Source organism: Paramisgurnus dabryanus, chromosome 3, assembly GCF_030506205.2.
Source record: "Paramisgurnus dabryanus chromosome 3, PD_genome_1.1, whole genome shotgun sequence".
NCBI lineage: Eukaryota > Metazoa > Chordata > Actinopteri > Cypriniformes > Cobitidae > Paramisgurnus > Paramisgurnus dabryanus.
In genome coordinates, this window is record NC_133339.1 from 24944143 (window position 1) to 24960994 (window position 16852).

Below are 16852 nucleotides of genomic sequence, written 5' to 3' on the forward strand. Positions count from 1 at the left end.
CTTAGCAGCGCCGACTCGAGAACTGCTAGAACATAGGATCATTGCAACTACATTTCCCAGAGTTCCTCTGATAACTATTCTGGACCTTTGCGCTGCCCGTACACTCGTCACGAGACCGCTTATGATCGTTAGTCATGGAGAAAAGTGTTCGCAGTTCTCCAACAGTGATCGGTTATCAGATGTAACGGTGTTAAACATTAAAACCAGACACTACCCGTCGCGAACATGGCCAACATCGCGAAGAAAGTGTCGTGGTCGAGCCGTGGCGATGATCGCGGAGAGAGAACTCCACTCTTGAATGGAGCTGAAGACAACAAACAGGTACTATGTTTATCTATGTATAATAACATTTATAAAGATTAGATTTATAAATAGAAATTGACTGACGCTTATATTAATTTAATGCTCTGCTTGATTAATTTAAGCATGCATGTTAAGCATGCAGCAGACTTGCAGAAACAGAAAGCATGATAGGACACTAACAGAACATGTAAACTAACGTCTTGTCATCACTGTAGTAAAAGAGTAAAGTAGTTATTAAAGCAGTTATTAGAGAGGCGAAACCCTTGTATTGCATGTAAATGAAAGCTATGTAATTGCTGATAAGGACTTCGTGCCCTTCTGTCTGAGAAAGTTGTGGATTTTGCAACACTGGATACTTTGGATTTCTGACTTCCTGTTTCTTTAAAATTGGTCAATAACAAAAATATGCCATTCAAAGCATAAAGATCAATGGATATCAACCTTTTTGAATGCAAAGCTCCCTGTTCTCCACAACAATAGTTAAGCCCCCTATTCACAATTACGCAAAACAATCAAGATCTTTGTGTATTCCCATTATTAAAATAACCAAACACTAATAAATATCTTGATGTTTTATTGTCTTATTTCAAATCATTTTAAGTCATCTTGATGCCCCTTTGCATCTGGGCAAGCTTGTTGAGGGCCCCTAGTGGTCCCTGGCCCCCTGGTTGAAATACACTGATGTAGATGTTTTCATTTAACATGCATAGGTTCATCCTGAATTACATTTAATATAATTATATACAGCTTAATTTAGCCACTTTCATGAGTTTAATGTGTTTGGTTCGTAGTTCTCCAGTGGCCCTATGTTTCATGTAGGCAGGATGAGTACTGTGGATCTAGAGGAGGAGATCACACCTGAAGAGGTAAAAAATACATCACTTTAATTCATCTAGGGGTCCACAAAACAAGACGGCATTAGAGCTTTTGACATAATTGCAACTATTCAGGTCCATAAAAGTGACTGCACTGTTTTAAGATTTTGAATTGTGTGTTTATAAGTTCTGACTAAATCTCTATATTAAAATCAACCATTCTGAAGTCTATGGGGAAAAGCCTGACTCATTTGCTACATTATCAGCAAGCACTGTGGAAAAAATCATTAATAGGAAAAATGCATACAGTGCACTCATTTTTGAGTTTTATCATTTATGAGGACATGTTTCCAGCGCGCTGGTAGGTGTCAAGCTTGCCTTTGGCTGTCAAGAGAGAGGATGCAAGTGAACAGTTGTGCTATTCTGATGCATGAGCTTAGAATGACTGCATACATCCAAGATTAATGTTAATGGTCTCATGTAAGTCATGTTACTTCTGCCTTATACACACAGGACATTGTGAGAAGTCGACTAAAGGAAATCCCTCACAACGAAAAGCTGCTGTCCCTCAAATATGAGGTAATTGAATCAAGAAGGCTCTACCTTTAACTCAATTGAGTCTGTTTTGAAATGCTTAAAATATCTATCTTGTTTATAAACTTGAATTAAGTCAAAAACAGATTTTTTTACATAATAGAAACATGCATCACTTTAAATAAAAGTACATGACTTTGATGCCATCTGTGTTACAGAGTCTTGACTATGATAACAGCGAGAATCAATTATTTCTGGAGGAAGAAAGACGGATGAGTCAAATGGTTAGTATAACCTCTTTGCTTTTAATTCTATGTGTTAGACAAAGATTCGTGAATCGTGATATTCGACTTTGTTTAGGCATGCATTAAAAATGAGGCTTTGTTACTAAAATTTGTATATTTATGAATTTGGCAGACACTTATCCAAAGCAACTTACTGTGTCTTAATGGGATAGTTCACCCAAAAATGTTGTCTTGTTGTTACAAACCTGTATTCATTTCATTGTTCTAATTAACAAATTAAGATGTTATGAGTAACCAAACCGATCAGAAGCCCCATTGATTTCCATAGTAAGAGAAAAGAATACTATGAAAGTGAATGGGGCTTCTGGTTAGTTTGGTTACAGACGTTCAATTTTGGGTGAACTACATTTATTTATTAGTATGTTTATTCCCTAGTTATCGAAATGCTGATGCAAATCTCTGTCAGATGTGCTACAGGAACATTGTGTTTGTAGTCTGAACAGCAGATAACACATCTGATGCTTACAAACGTAATTCAGATTCAATTAGTTCGATGTGCAGTGTGAAAAGAGACTTAGAAATACCCCGACTTGAATTGAAACCGTATATACAGATCCTATTCATAACTGTTTAAACAGGAATTTGTTGCAGTCAATATATAATGCACTTTATGTTTAATCATGTGTTATGTATGACTGTCATCACTGCAGGGCTTTAGATGTCTGGAGATCAGGCGATGGGTGATCTGCGGTCTCATAGGATTCCTCACTGGTCTCATCGCATGCTTCATAGACATTGTCGTAGAAAAACTTGCTGGGGTGAAGTACTTTGCTGTCAAACAGAGTATCCTTTCTGCTGATCATTTAAAGGGAACAGAGAATGAAAAAACATGTTTACCTTGTCTTTGTTGAATAATGGTAGTCTACCCGCATTCACAAACATACAAAAAGTGCTAGACATGCTAAACATCTCAGTCTCATAGAAATTCCTCTTTTAGAAATGTCAGCCAGAAAACAACCCAATCTGAAAAACTGATGCTTATGACATCACAGGCATCTCCCTGCCCCTCCACTTTAAAATAATTGGCTACATTTTTTGAGTGGCAGCAAAGTCAGCCAATCAGTAATCAGATTGCAAGTTAAGCCAGTAGGGGGAGCCAAATAGGTGCAAAACCACTTGTTTAAAATCCCCCACCCTAAAAGAGCTATCTGAGAGAGGTTTTTAGGAAGCTTCTAAGGAATTAGAGACCCAAACAAAAAAAATTTGTCTACATGTCCCATCACAGAACAAGGATAAATACCCCGTTCAATCATTCTATGTCACCTTTAATGTGTTAATGTACACAAAGTGTCAGAGTCAAGCTTTTCTTGGTGTCTTCAGACTTTCTTTAACCAGACTTCCAGGTATAGAGAAATTCACTGAAATGGGAGGCCTGTCCATCTCTCTGTTACTGTGGGCAGTCCTAAACTCCGCTTTTGTGATGGTTGGCGGCATCTGTGTTGCTTTTATCGAGGTAAGGTTTTTGTATGTGGCTTTTACTTCCCTTTTCAGTGTCACATCAAGCAAAACACTGCATTTGTCTATTTTTGGAGCAGTATACTCTAGTAGCATGCTACCCTTAGGGGGCATGCACACCAAAGCTTTTACGCAGGCAGTCGGCGTATGTTTTCAAATGTTTCCAATAAAAGTGTGGCGTTTTTCAGAAAGCCAGCAGCTGGCTTTTTTCCGCACTGAAAGCCGGCACTCTGTGGTTTTTCTGTGCTCATTGCTGAGCGCTGAGAATGAAAAATATTGAACTTTTAGTGAAAAGCTCAGCTCGTCAATGTCAGTTCTCACAAGGCCGTCCAATCACAGTGGAGGAGAAGCAAATATCACAACCAACCGGCGCATTGTACAATGACTGATAAACAAAGCAAAAGTATCACAGCAAGCAGAGCACCCAGCTGAAGAAAGCTGGCAGTCGGCGTCTGCCTGGCTTATCAGCCACGTTTTAAAGCTTTGGTGCTTATAATATGCTTATTTTCTGTATGCATTTCTGTATACCTTTCTAACCTACATGACATATTTTTTCCCAAATGTACAATTAGAGCACATCACAGCAATACTGTATACCACAATACGGTGTGCTTAACTTTACCTTCCGTTTCGTTTTTACTAGGGGTGTCCTCGACTAAGGATTTACATATTCATATCAAAATTTTCAAATCTTTCCATAGTCGACCGATAGTCGAATCATCTATGTTTGTGTGCATGGGTTGGGAGGGGGCCAGACCAGGTCCAAATTGGTAACTTTTATTTTCTTTCACAAGCAGCACACATAAACAACTGTCTGATAAAGTGACCAAAACTGTCTTTCAAGTAATAAACGAAGACAAAACTGACGATGCATTTATATATATTTTTTTAAGGTAAAATGTAAGGCAACATTTGTTTAATTATTCCTCATAACATTTTAAAGCCACGATCTACAGAACATCACACAAAAATACATTTTGATAACTAAACCTAAAAAAATAACAAAGGTGATCATGCCTTGGAAACTCCGGCTACAATTCAGTGTTTTTATTTAATTTGGAGATAACGCGTCAAAGCAGTCATGACCAAAAAAAAACCGACAAATGAGAAATGACAAATAATTTGTGATTGTGACTGTAAATGATAAAAACTAATCTTTATATACAATTCATTAAACTTTAATTTATAACAAGAAAAACACTGACATTAATGATTTACACTATGCGTTATTATTTAGCACAGAAATACCTGCTTGCTTGCTTTGACCTTGATCATCTCTGTATTCACTTTAGATACAGAAAGACCGGATGATATTATTTATTTCAGGAATCTCTTTGCTATCATTTGAAAGTGAACACCGACTGACCATAATATTAAATCACAAGAAAGACATTCGTGTCAGGCAGAAATAGGTTCGGTGCAGATATAGTTTGCGTTTCATCACCGAAATAAAAAAAAAACGGCTTGTTTTGTAGTTTAACTTTAAGATAGACAATATAACCACTCCGTTTTAAATACATTTTAAAAACGTATACTCGTCGAAAAACATCCGTTTTTTAATGTTTAGTTTGATGAACTCCTAAATATGAGACGCAGAGCACCTAGCCCGTTCGGCTAAATTACATGCGCAAGCATGGCCAGCACGCAATAGCGCAACATCCATACAACGAAAAGCTATCCAAAATTTACATACTTAAATTAGATCGGAATTTACGTTTATAATAAATACATTTTTTTAAATAAAATAAGGTCAGAAGTAACAAAGTGCAGAACAAATATGCAAAATGCCTCAAGTGCACGGAAACAAAAAACAAGCCAAATAGTTAAATCAGATAACCCAAAGTGATTTATAAATAAAATAAAATATAGAAATTATTAAAAGAACAAAAGGCATAATATAATTTGCCAGCTTTGTCTTTTAAATGTCGAAACAAAGAGGCAAGGCTTTATTAACATAGAGACCTCTTATGGACTTGAAGCCCGGTCACAGGGGTTGTTGGATTTATTAACGCATTTTAAAAATATTTATTGAAAGCTGCTACTTCACATATTATTTGCAGCATTATCATAATATGCAGTATATTAATATATTGTGAGAAAGCTGTTATATGTGAAATCAGATAATGTGTGCACCCATATACGGCCAAAATTGAATGATCCTCATTTCATAACACATCTGCGACGATTCGACTATGAGATTGGTAGTCGAATCAGGTTTCTTCTATCGATGCATCGAATCTTCGACTATTCGGGGTCACCCCTAGTTTTTACTGATTATCGGGAAGTAATACAAACCAAATAACATTTTATATCTTTGTCAGAGTCACCCAAAGTCTGTCAATAATCTTAAACAGCCTTGATAATTTGACTTTGACATATTCACAGCTGTATGTCTCAGATTTATACCTGAAAAGCTAAGGATTACAACTTTATTTTCTGGTATTTCCGACTTTATACTTGGCAAAGTAAAAATCTAGAGAAATACTATCGCAAGAAATTAATACACTGTAACAATGTAGACTTGCCCTGGGCCATAATCCAACCTTGCATACTACTGTTTAAAATTAAAGTATATTGTGCAAAACTCGTTGCCTTTGTCCTAAAATCTTTTTTACAGCCTATTGCGTCAGGTAGTGGAATCCCGCAGATAAAATGCTACCTGAATGGAGTGAAAGTCCCTCGTGTGGTTCGGCTTAAGGTAATTGCATTTCTTGACTGAGCTACATTGTGAAACAAAGTTGTAACATGGGTGCGAATATCAACATTTTTGTACGTTTGTTCTCTAATGGATTCCTACCTGCTGTCCACAGACTCTGGTGGTTAAGGTGATTGGGGTGATCTGCTCTGTTGCTGGAGGACTCGCTGTAGGAAAGGTACAAAGTTAAAATTTCGTCATAGGCACGCCCAATGAAATCCGCACATGCAGAATTCCTCGTAACGCTCCACAGAATTTCACACAATTGGAACGCAAACATTTGTTTCTTACATATTTTGAACAATTTGAATTATTTGCACTTTGCTTTCTGCAAACACGGCAAAAATGTAGTACTGTCAGATTTTAACATTTAACACATATACTGTAAATTCATTCCCAATATTTCCCAAAAATAAACATTTTGGACTGAACAGTTGTTTTCATCTCAAAGGAAGGACCCATGATTCACTCGGGGGCTGTGGTTGCCGCAGGTGTGTCTCAGGGCAGGAGCACTTCACTAAAGAAAGACTTTAAGGTTGGTAATATGTACGGTAGCATATGGATAAATTTCACAGTCGAGTCAGCTGACAGCAGATTTTGTTTATGCAGATGTTCGAGTATTTCCGCAGGGACACGGAGAAGAGAGATTTCGTCTCAGCAGGAGCGGCTGCCGGGGTCTCTGCTGCTTTTGGAGCCCCTGTTGGTGAGACACACACAGATGATCATAACAACAAGCTACTAAGTCATAGAAAACCTGGTGTTATAAGCAAGTTTTATAACTGTGGTGTGGTGTAGTACAGTAGATCCATAGAGCGTTAGAATATTATGTAAGAACAAAAAAGCTAATTTTTATTGTAAAATGCACTTACTATAAATTATGCTTTATTCTAATATATTCAGGCTGTATGTTGAGGGTTACCTTATGTCCAACTTACAAACTTGATTCACAAAGGAAGATATTTGTAATCAAGTAGGAAACATGAGCACCATTGACTTCCGTAATAGGAAAGAAAAATACTATGCGAATCAAGGGTGCTTTAAAACTGTTTGACAGTATAAAATTTATACAGGTTTGTAACATTCATTTATCAAAAAGTTTGTGAACCCTGTAGCAAACATATTTAGGTAACCCTGAAACATTTTTCCCATAGTTGATGGCAATATGAATTCAATATGTACACTTAGAGCATCGTATGAGTTGTAGCTCTGCAATGCTAAGTGAAAGTCCATCTTTTGTTTTTCTGGATAAAAGCTCAAAGGCAGCTAAATGTTAAAGCTGTGTTTGGAAAAGCTTTTTTGGATAAGTTTAAATGCCTAACTGCACCCTTGATATTTGTCATAGTGAATCTGCTGATGGGGAAGTTTTGACCTGATTTATTATCACTGTTTGGTACAGGCGGTGTTCTGTTCAGTTTGGAGGAGGGCGCATCTTTCTGGAACCAGATGTTGACCTGGAGAATTGTGAGTGATCCTTAATCAGAGTTTTACTGTTTGCCCTTCATTAAATAGTGATTTCTGGTGCCAAAGTTGGCATGTTTTAACCCCTTGTCTTGTTTTGTTTTTTTTTCTCCAGTTTTTTGCATCAATGATCTCCACTTTTACGCTGAACTTTTTCCTCAGTATTTACCATGAGAAGCCAGGAGAGCTCTCCAGCCCCGGTCTCATCAACTTTGGCCGCTTTGACAGCGATGTAAGTTGAATTGAAAATTCCTAATCTTTAATGAAACTGGCACTTGGTTTTTCAAAATACCACAAAAAAAACAATTCTTTCCTCTAGTTAACCATGATCCACATTGAGCTTGAACTAAAACTGATATTGGGTTTGGTTTCTCTTTCAGAGTGTGGAATATAACTTATATGAACTTCCTCTCTTTATTATTATGGGAGCTTTAGGTGAGGGGGAAATTTTACATCCTTGCATATATTTAAAGATAAGTGATTAGCAGTAATTAGTTACTTTATAAAAAGAAACATTTTTTCTTATCTTTTTAGGAGGGTTGCTTGGAGCATTGTTTAATATCCTCAATTATTGGCTAACAATTTTCAGAATAAGGTAAGATCTCAGTCATGGTTTATAGTAGGTATGTTGCTAAAATTTTCAAAATTGTTAAATGCTAAAATTAGTTGTTCAGATAGAAAGAGCTTAAAAAAGCTTTTAAATGATACCAAGATCATGTTGATGGGTTCAAGAATAACAAAATACTGTCCATTTGAAACTCATCATCACTTTATTTTGTCACATGTTTTCTATTAAAATTCAGAAGAAAATGTGTGACCGAATCATGAAATTTATAAGGTTAATTTTGCTATAACTTTTTAAATTTTTGAGATATTGACCTGAATCTTTCAGGATAAGATGTTTGCCATATCCTCTATATATTCTACTTTTGAAAAGTCAAATATATAAAAAAAAACACTAATTACACCAAATAACACTCTTTATTCAGAATATCGCTAATAACCCCAAGATTGTTTCCAAGATCTCATTTGTTTTAACCAAAGGGTTTTGTATCTAAACTCCTTTACACGTTTTAGATTAAAAACAAAAATATTCAATTCATAACTATTTTATTTTTTTACATTTACATTACATTTCGCACACACTCTATACAGACGTCTACTACTATACGGCTGCTTCACATTCATTGTTCAAGCAGATTTTGGGGGTGGTAAATATCCTGTGGTCGTCGTTCAAATTTATTACAATTTCGTTCACTTGTAGTTTAGCAATTAAACTTAATGTCTATTACAATTTCAAGAATGTCTTTACTCAACTTCAGCAAAAACAACAACAATTATACAAATAACAGATTTTCGCGAGCTCGCACGGCCAGTAGTTAAAAATGAAAGGTGGTGATTGAAAATTAGAAGGTACCTATGGTTCTTCCGGTGGTGTTAACAATAAAAACTCAGAAATTTCGCCATCATCAAACCAACAGAAGCATTATTTTTTCACAACGCCTGAGTTTTGTTGAGCGGAACCAAAAAGTCAGCCGCGACAGCGGAGTTAGCAACATACTTATTTATGTATTGTATGGCTAATAATGGTATGGCTAATATGTCTCCTATTAGTTTAAACGCATTTTTTTATTTAAAACAAATTATTGGTGTCACAAAGCTAATAAAAATGGAATTTGCTGGTCTGTATTATTAAAAGTTGCCTAATTCTCATGGTTGGGTGTAAAGTGTAAAAAAAAATGTAACGGTTGTATACGTGTAATATCTGCATTTAGTCTTAAATCTTTGATGCAAAATGACAAGATTATGTGGCTGTTTGATTGAATGGGTGGGTTTTGGCACTCAGTGGGTGTAGTACTGAGCAAGTAGAGTTGGGATGTGTCTCACTAGTCTTACGTAATCAGCTGTCAAGTATTTGATAGTTCATTGGGTTACACCCTCATGTCATTCACACGATAATTTTTTTTAAATCAAGAAAAAACTGGAGACTATACTCAATAAATAAACTGAAAGTTTAAAAAAAGTGTTTAATAACTAATATTTACCAAAACACTTCAGTCAGATTGGATGACCCTGCAATTGCAACCTTAAAAATTACATTATTTTTATATTTACTTTGACATTTATGAATTTGTCCTTTTATACGAAGCAACTTGCGGTGCATGTGATGTGATATGTGATTTGTTTTACCAGTTGAGCTACGGAGTTTTAAATAAATTTTTGGTTCTGTGATGATAACAGAAAGTCTTATGTCTCAGGTACATCCACCGGCCGTGCCTGCAGGTGATGGAGGCCATGCTGGTCGCCGCGGTGACCGCCACGGTTTCCTTCGCCATGATTTATTTTTCTAACGACTGCCAGCCGTTGCCATCGGACAGTACTGAGGAATATCCTCTACAGGTGTGTTTAATATTTTCATAAAAAAATTATTCAGCATTAGAATGTAGTCTTGTGTGTTGAATCGGACGGAGATCTTTGTGTGTTTCCTTGACAGCTGTTCTGTGCTGACGGTGAATATAACTTAATGGCGACGGCCTTTTTCAACACACCTGAGCGGAGTGTGAGGAGTCTCCTCCATAACCCTCCAGGTATGTCACTCTGTAGGTGTGACTGGGTGTGAACGGGTTCGGGTGTAGGCGTCTTATCAGATGCGCAGATTCTTTTCCATTCAGGCTTATGCTCTTTCTTAAATTATGTGGCGTGTTTGCATGCTGCAGTGTGTGTTTTTGCATTCTCACTGGCTTGCCAAGGAATTTGGCAGATTTAGAGGTACATGTAGGACGCAGGCCAGCTGACATGCAGCTAAAGCTGTCCTGCGCTTAGGAGAAAAGCAGACTTCGATTACTTTCCCAGAGCTGTGAGAGTGCAACAAGTACACAAGCCCGACAAAGCTAGTTTTTGGGTATATGACTGTATAATAACAATTATGTTATAAAACAAGATATTTTGTGTATGAATATTATAATAGGTTGCTGCTATTTAAATGTATTTATTTAGTGCTTCTTACAATGTTGCAGGGTCTCAAAGAAGTTTTACATGATACTTGTTCAATAGTAATAGCAAACTATAAGGTTTATTATGTTTTAAAAAATAGAATTTTGTAGTATCCCTTTAATGATAGCATGCAATCAAACTTGTATGAACTTTATAAGCGTGTGTAAAACTGGATGATTCATGTTAAATCTGCATGATCTGAGAATCAGATTAATACAGTGTTATGTTTTTTCAGAGTTAGTTACAGGGTCAGTATTTTAAATAAATGACCTTGAAATAGTGCAGAATCTTAAATATTTGTTCTTATTTAAACATTAATTTGACATCAGAATGTTTCTTTGTTTCATATTTTTCAAAAGCCTTAAACATGTTATGCATTTCCACTTTAAATCTGATTTTTTATTATTGAGTATTATTGAATCTCTTGTTTACAAAAATTGTGTCATTTTATGTTTTCATACATTAATACTTAAAACGTCAAATGACTCAACACTGCCCTCTAGTGTAAGCGCAACCAAGAACAGATGTTTTCTCTTTTACAGATGTTTGAGTGTCTTTACATAATTACATTAATATTTAAGAGATTTATCTACACACATGCTGATGTTTTCAACAGATGGCAAGCCTTTCATTTAAAATGGTATCTGCTACCTCTGTTTTTTATGTGAAACATTGCAAATAAGCGTGCCTTTTTTAATTATTTATTTTTTATTAGTAAAGCCGGTTTTATTGAAAGAATGTTAAGTTTACGTCTGGAGATTTCCTTATAACATAAAAAGGAAGTGAATTTAGTTATGTGTTATGCCCTGCTGGTAGCTCTGAGGTTTGAGATTTCTTTGTTGATGCTGTGTGGTACTGCTTCAGTTCCCTGTAATTTTACTAGAAATATCTTTCGTTTAGGATCTTACAACCCTCTGACCTTGGGACTTTTCACATTGGTTTATTTCCTACTGGCCGTCTGGACGTACGGTCTGACGGTGTCGGCAGGAGTGTTCATCCCCTCTCTTCTGATTGGAGCAGCCTGGGGTCGACTTTGTGGGATCCTCCTATCTTACATCGCTGCCACCAAATCAGTGAGTATGGCATATTACAGTAACCTTCTCTGCGCTTAACACACTCATCACATCAGTCTTACATTCTGAATACAGGTTGGAAAATAAAACAAAGTCATTTGAAAACTTCATTCTTTTTGTCCCATTAACAATAAAAATAAGGGTGTCACGATCGGAATCGATCGAAATTAAGTCACAACCTCGAACTTCAAATAAAAAAATTGAATCGTCGATGCTGCCACGCTCCCGTGTCACGTCCGGTCGGCTTGCCAAGTCAACCTCCTCTAACTTCTCTAGCTACAGCTAGTCAAAAGATAGCATTTCAGATGCAGGAGACACCACGGAAAGATTCTGGAAACAAAAAACAGCCAGCGCCTTCAGCTGAACTCAATCAGAGCAAGCACGCGTGTGCACAGCAGAACGGCGTCTGTTCCAGGATCGGTTGTTTCTCTGAACTGAGATCTGTTTAAGTTTCACAACAACTTATTTCAGTTGCTTAAGAGTTAAGAAAACAGCATTTAAACATGACTTATTGGGGTCTAGTCTCACAATCTGGTCTGACGGTAATAAAAGTGCGTTTTAAAGGTGCAAAGTACTGACAGATGTTCATCAGGTATGTGCGTGTACCATATTTTTCCACTGGCAGCACTAACATGGCAGGTCATCTCCGGGTTCAAGGTCAGATATTATATTTTATAAAAGTCTAGTCTAAAAATTATGGAAGCCTGTTTCCACCATGTTGTAAAAATAATAAAATAAAATTCTGACTTTATAACTCAGAATTCTGACTTTATATCTCAGAATTGTGACTTTGTATTTCAGAATTGTGACTTTGTATCTAAGAAATCTGACTTTAGAATTTTATTTTATTATTTTTACAACATGGCAGAAACGGGCTTCCATAAAAAATGGCATGGCTTTTTTGTGCTTTTAAAAAAAGTTAAAATCGAGAATCGAATTGTGACCTTAGAATCGAAAATGTAATCGAATCGAGGATTCGGAGAATCATGACACCCCTAAATAAAAATGTTATGAATTGTTGTGCAGACCGCATCTTACAAATGCATACTGACAACATCTGTCATGTTTCAAAACTGATAAAACAACACAAAAACACTGATAATCTCCATCGGTATAGGTTAAACTATCATTGAAGGGAAGCATGACCATTATAAAAGTTTGCATTGGACAAATAGCTGCATACAATAACAGAATTTTAAGGTGTTTTTTGTCAGCTTTAAAGTTTCTATTTTTTGTATTGCCCGTATACCATCTTGTGCCTTTTAAAACCTTAATAGAGTTTAATTTAGAACTTTAAATTGCTTTAATAAAACTGCTTATGATTTATAATGTTTTGCTAGATTTGGGCGGATCCTGGAAAGTACGCTTTCATAGGTGCTGCGGCCCAACTTGGTAAGTACTTGTTTCCAGCATTCAATTATTTTAGTAATCTGTTCTGGTAATCAGTAAGGAAACGCCACAGGAATGCAGTCTTGTGATTTACTGCATTTTAGTGTGAATGAAGCACAATAAAAGTTTGGACTATTGTGTTGTGTGTATCTCTCAGGTGGTATTGTGAGAATGACCCTCAGTCTCACAGTAATCTTGGTAGAAGCCACTGGTAACGTCACTTACGGCTTTCCTATCATGCTTGTGCTGATAACTGCCAAGATTGTCGGGGATTACTTTATAGAGGTGAGTCCCAAAATATTTGTACGTTTTTTTTTTGTTCCTCAAGTGACCTCATGATTTGTATTGATTATCTTCTTTGTGTGTTGTTTGTTTAGAACTGTCATTAAAGTGTCAAACATAAGCGCGTGACATTAGTGCTTTGTGTTTTTGTTATTGGAACATGAGGCATGTGTGTGACCGAGTTTGTATGCCTGACAGGTTTTTGTTGTTTATAGGGCCTGTATGATATTCACATTAAACTGCAAAGTGTGCCTTTTCTTCACTGGGATGCTCCTCCCACTTCTCATTGGCTGACTGCTAGGTAATCATGACCCTTTGAACCTTACATGTCATGTGATTGGTCTGTTTTCATAAGGTTATGTAGTTCTGCAAAATGATTAATCGCGACTAGGTTTTTGTTTACATCATGTGTGTGTGTGTGTGTGTGTGTGTGTGTGTGTGTGTGTGTGTGTGTGTGTGTGTGTGTGTTGTGTATAATGATTATGCATATATAAATACACACAGGTGCAAGTATATATTTAATAAATATTTACATGTGTGTGTATATATACATTTTTATATATATAAATATAATTTATATTATATATTATTATAAATACTTCATATATAAATAGATTTTCTTAAAATTATACATGCATTGTGTGCGTATTTATATATAGATAATTATTATACACAGTACACACATATATGATGTAAACAAAAACTTTTATTTTGCAAAAATTTGTCGCGATTAATTGTTTTCCAGACGTAGTTATAGGCGATTCTTTAGTACACTTTGTGTGGCATATAGACGGTTTCAGCAAAAACAACATAAACAAGCAGCTTTAGTGGACTTAACTAAACGCAAGTCTTTTACAGTAGTTTATTTCTTACACGTAAACTTAATTTATACAATAGCTACAGGTCATCACAATGCATCTGCATCTTTACAGTGATTAATTCGTACATTAACAGGAAATTATTTTCAGCTATAAAAGACACTTCTTGTGAAAATGTATTGTTAACATCTTGTACTCCATGACAAGAATGAGTTGACTTTTGAAATTGTTTTCAATAATTGTAATATTTCAAAATATAACCATTAGGACATCAAATGTACCTGCAATTATATAATCACCCATATGCATTATATTTAAAGGGTCTATGAATGTTAAATATACATCAATTATATTAAATATACCAGTCCTGATATAAAAGCACCCAGTCTTTAGGTGCAGTGAATGTCATTGTGTCCCTCATATTGATGTGTTCACCGCAGGGAGGTCATGAGCTCTCCGGTAACCTGCTTTAACCGAGTGGAGAAGGTCGGCACCATTGTGGATGTCCTGAGCATCACATCCACCAATCACAACGGCTTCCCAGTGGTTGCCCATACTACTGGAGATGATGAGGTGAGATTTGATTCTGTAGTGCAAAATTTCATCAAATCCCATTATCCCTGCCATATTTCAGTTTGTATAAAACTCGACTGTGTCTTTTTTTCTCAGCCAGGCAAACTCTGCGGCCTTATTCTTCGCTCACAGCTCATTGTTCTTCTCAAACATAAGGTAAAAAACCAATCATTACGACTTGGGTCGGCCTTCCATTCTCGTTTGATACAACCCGACATTACTGATGTTAAAACAAATGTGTGTGTCTGTATCTCAGGTGTTTCTGGAAAGGGCAACCTCACGACTCCAGAGGAAGCTACAGCTGAAGGACTTCAGAGATGCATATCCAAGATTTCCACCCATCCAGTCCATTCACGTCTCTCAGGACGAGCGGGAGTGCATGATGGACCTGACCGAGTTCATGAACCCAACCCCTTATACTGTGCCTCAGGTCAGTGTCTCCACATTTAGCACCTGTTATCCAAAGGGACTTCATGAAAATAATTTGCATGAGTGATATGCTCTCCATCTAATGTAATTGCTAAATATCTTGTTTTTCATATTTTAGGAGACTTCCCTCCCCCGCGTGTTCAAATTATTTCGAGCGCTGGGACTGAGACATCTGGTGGTGGTTGATGATGAGAACATGGTGAGTGTATTTCTGCTTTAGAGACATCTGGTTTAATCTTTTTATTCATACTTTGTATCAGAAATTACAGATAAGGCTAGCTGTTTACCATTCTCTCTGCTTTCAATGTGTGAAGGTCGTGGGTCTGGTGACCAGAAAGGACCTTGCACGTTACCACTTGGGTAAACATGGGCTTGAGGAGCTACACCTGTCTCAAACATGATTGGTTGTTATGTGCGCTTTATACCTTGCCTTCAGACCACCAGCTTTTGGACTCAGGAGCTGGTCAGAGTCTCTCTTGTGTCCAAGATGCCAAACCTGCACAACATTTCAGCAATTCAAGGGCTCGGTTATTTCAATAATACATGTGTATACGTTTTTACTTGTAGGATTGCAACTTAAGAGCACATTATGTTGTCATTAGTTTTGCACTGTGTGTTTATTTATTTCATGTTATACATTTTAGAGTATAGTGACAATACGTATCGACATAACATAAGGTGTGGTGATAAACATTGTTATTATTCATTTGAATGATGACCTAGTATATAAATTATGAATATTTCAGATACAGACCGCTATTGGATGAAAGTAAGTTGTGAAGGTGTGGAAAAATGCAGAAGAAAATACATTTCACACTCCTCTAATCCCCCGTTGTAGCATTGAGAAATACCTTTATGTGCAATTAATATAGCTCTATGTTATAGGCATGCAAATACGTTTATTAACTTTTGTACTTTTGTTCTGCTGCATGTTGTTTAGGATTTTTAAATTGTTTTCTTTGTTAGACTGATCAATTTATTTTGGTTTCAGAATTGTTAGGGAAGGTCAAACCCTACAATGATTAAAAGAGTCCTGTTCACACGATGCCTATTGCTGACATTACATTGTCATGCTTTGGTACAAACTACTGGTTTTATATAGCTTGTTTACTGAGTGCAAGTATGGCTCTAAAGAAGGAATTTTCTGACTTAAGCTATACGTTTGTTTTCTGTGAAAATCTCTACTTTAAATTGAAAATAGAAATCATTATTGAACATTTAAAGATAATTATGCAAAACAATGGACAAGCACTGATTTTTCTTTAAGTTAGAATTGAATGAAGTATGTTGTTTGGTTTTGTGCCTAAAATCCCCTATGGTTCGTCATTCAAAAGTCAACATTTTTTGTTTTAATTTATCAATGATCTTTCTCCCTGCTGATCTCTACTTTTTATATGATCGTTGATTTGAAGTAAAAATGTTGAATTTTATAACCATTTGAACAACTTTGTGAACTAATAAAGGTACGGATTATTCAATGATTTCCGCATGCGTCTTTTACCACATAGTAAATCTCAGAGCTGATAGGACATAATGAAATAATGAATGCATGACTAAGCTGTGTGTTATTTGTCTTGACTGCCCTGCATACTCATCCCTGGCACTACACTGACATGGCGTGGCTTTATAAAATGTAGTTCTTCTATGAATGATTCTTTTTTAAAATATTATCTCATTTAAGTTTTCAAATCTAAACGTCATGTGCTATTACGCTGATAGCTGTAACAAA

At 36.2% G+C, this 16852-nt stretch overlaps 1 protein-coding gene across 1 annotated transcript; it reads left to right on the top strand.

Annotated features, from left to right (window-relative positions):
* The first annotated feature begins 91 nt into the window (after positions 1-91).
* On the top strand, positions 92-16601 carry clcn7 (chloride channel 7). Its single transcript, XM_065273778.2, has 25 exons — positions 92-321; positions 1095-1169; positions 1632-1697; positions 1871-1936; positions 2608-2740; positions 3301-3410; positions 6030-6110; positions 6223-6285; positions 6559-6642; positions 6717-6810; positions 7504-7568; positions 7681-7797; positions 7946-8000; positions 8100-8160; positions 9824-9965; positions 10060-10153; positions 11460-11632; positions 12973-13024; positions 13179-13306; positions 13519-13604; positions 14562-14694; positions 14791-14850; positions 14951-15124; positions 15242-15322; positions 15438-16601. Exons 1-25 carry the CDS (start codon positions 226-228, stop codon positions 15522-15524), a joined length of 2376 nt encoding a protein of 791 aa, XP_065129850.1. The 5' UTR covers positions 92-225; the 3' UTR covers positions 15525-16601.
* Positions 16602-16852: the final 251 nt, after the last annotated feature.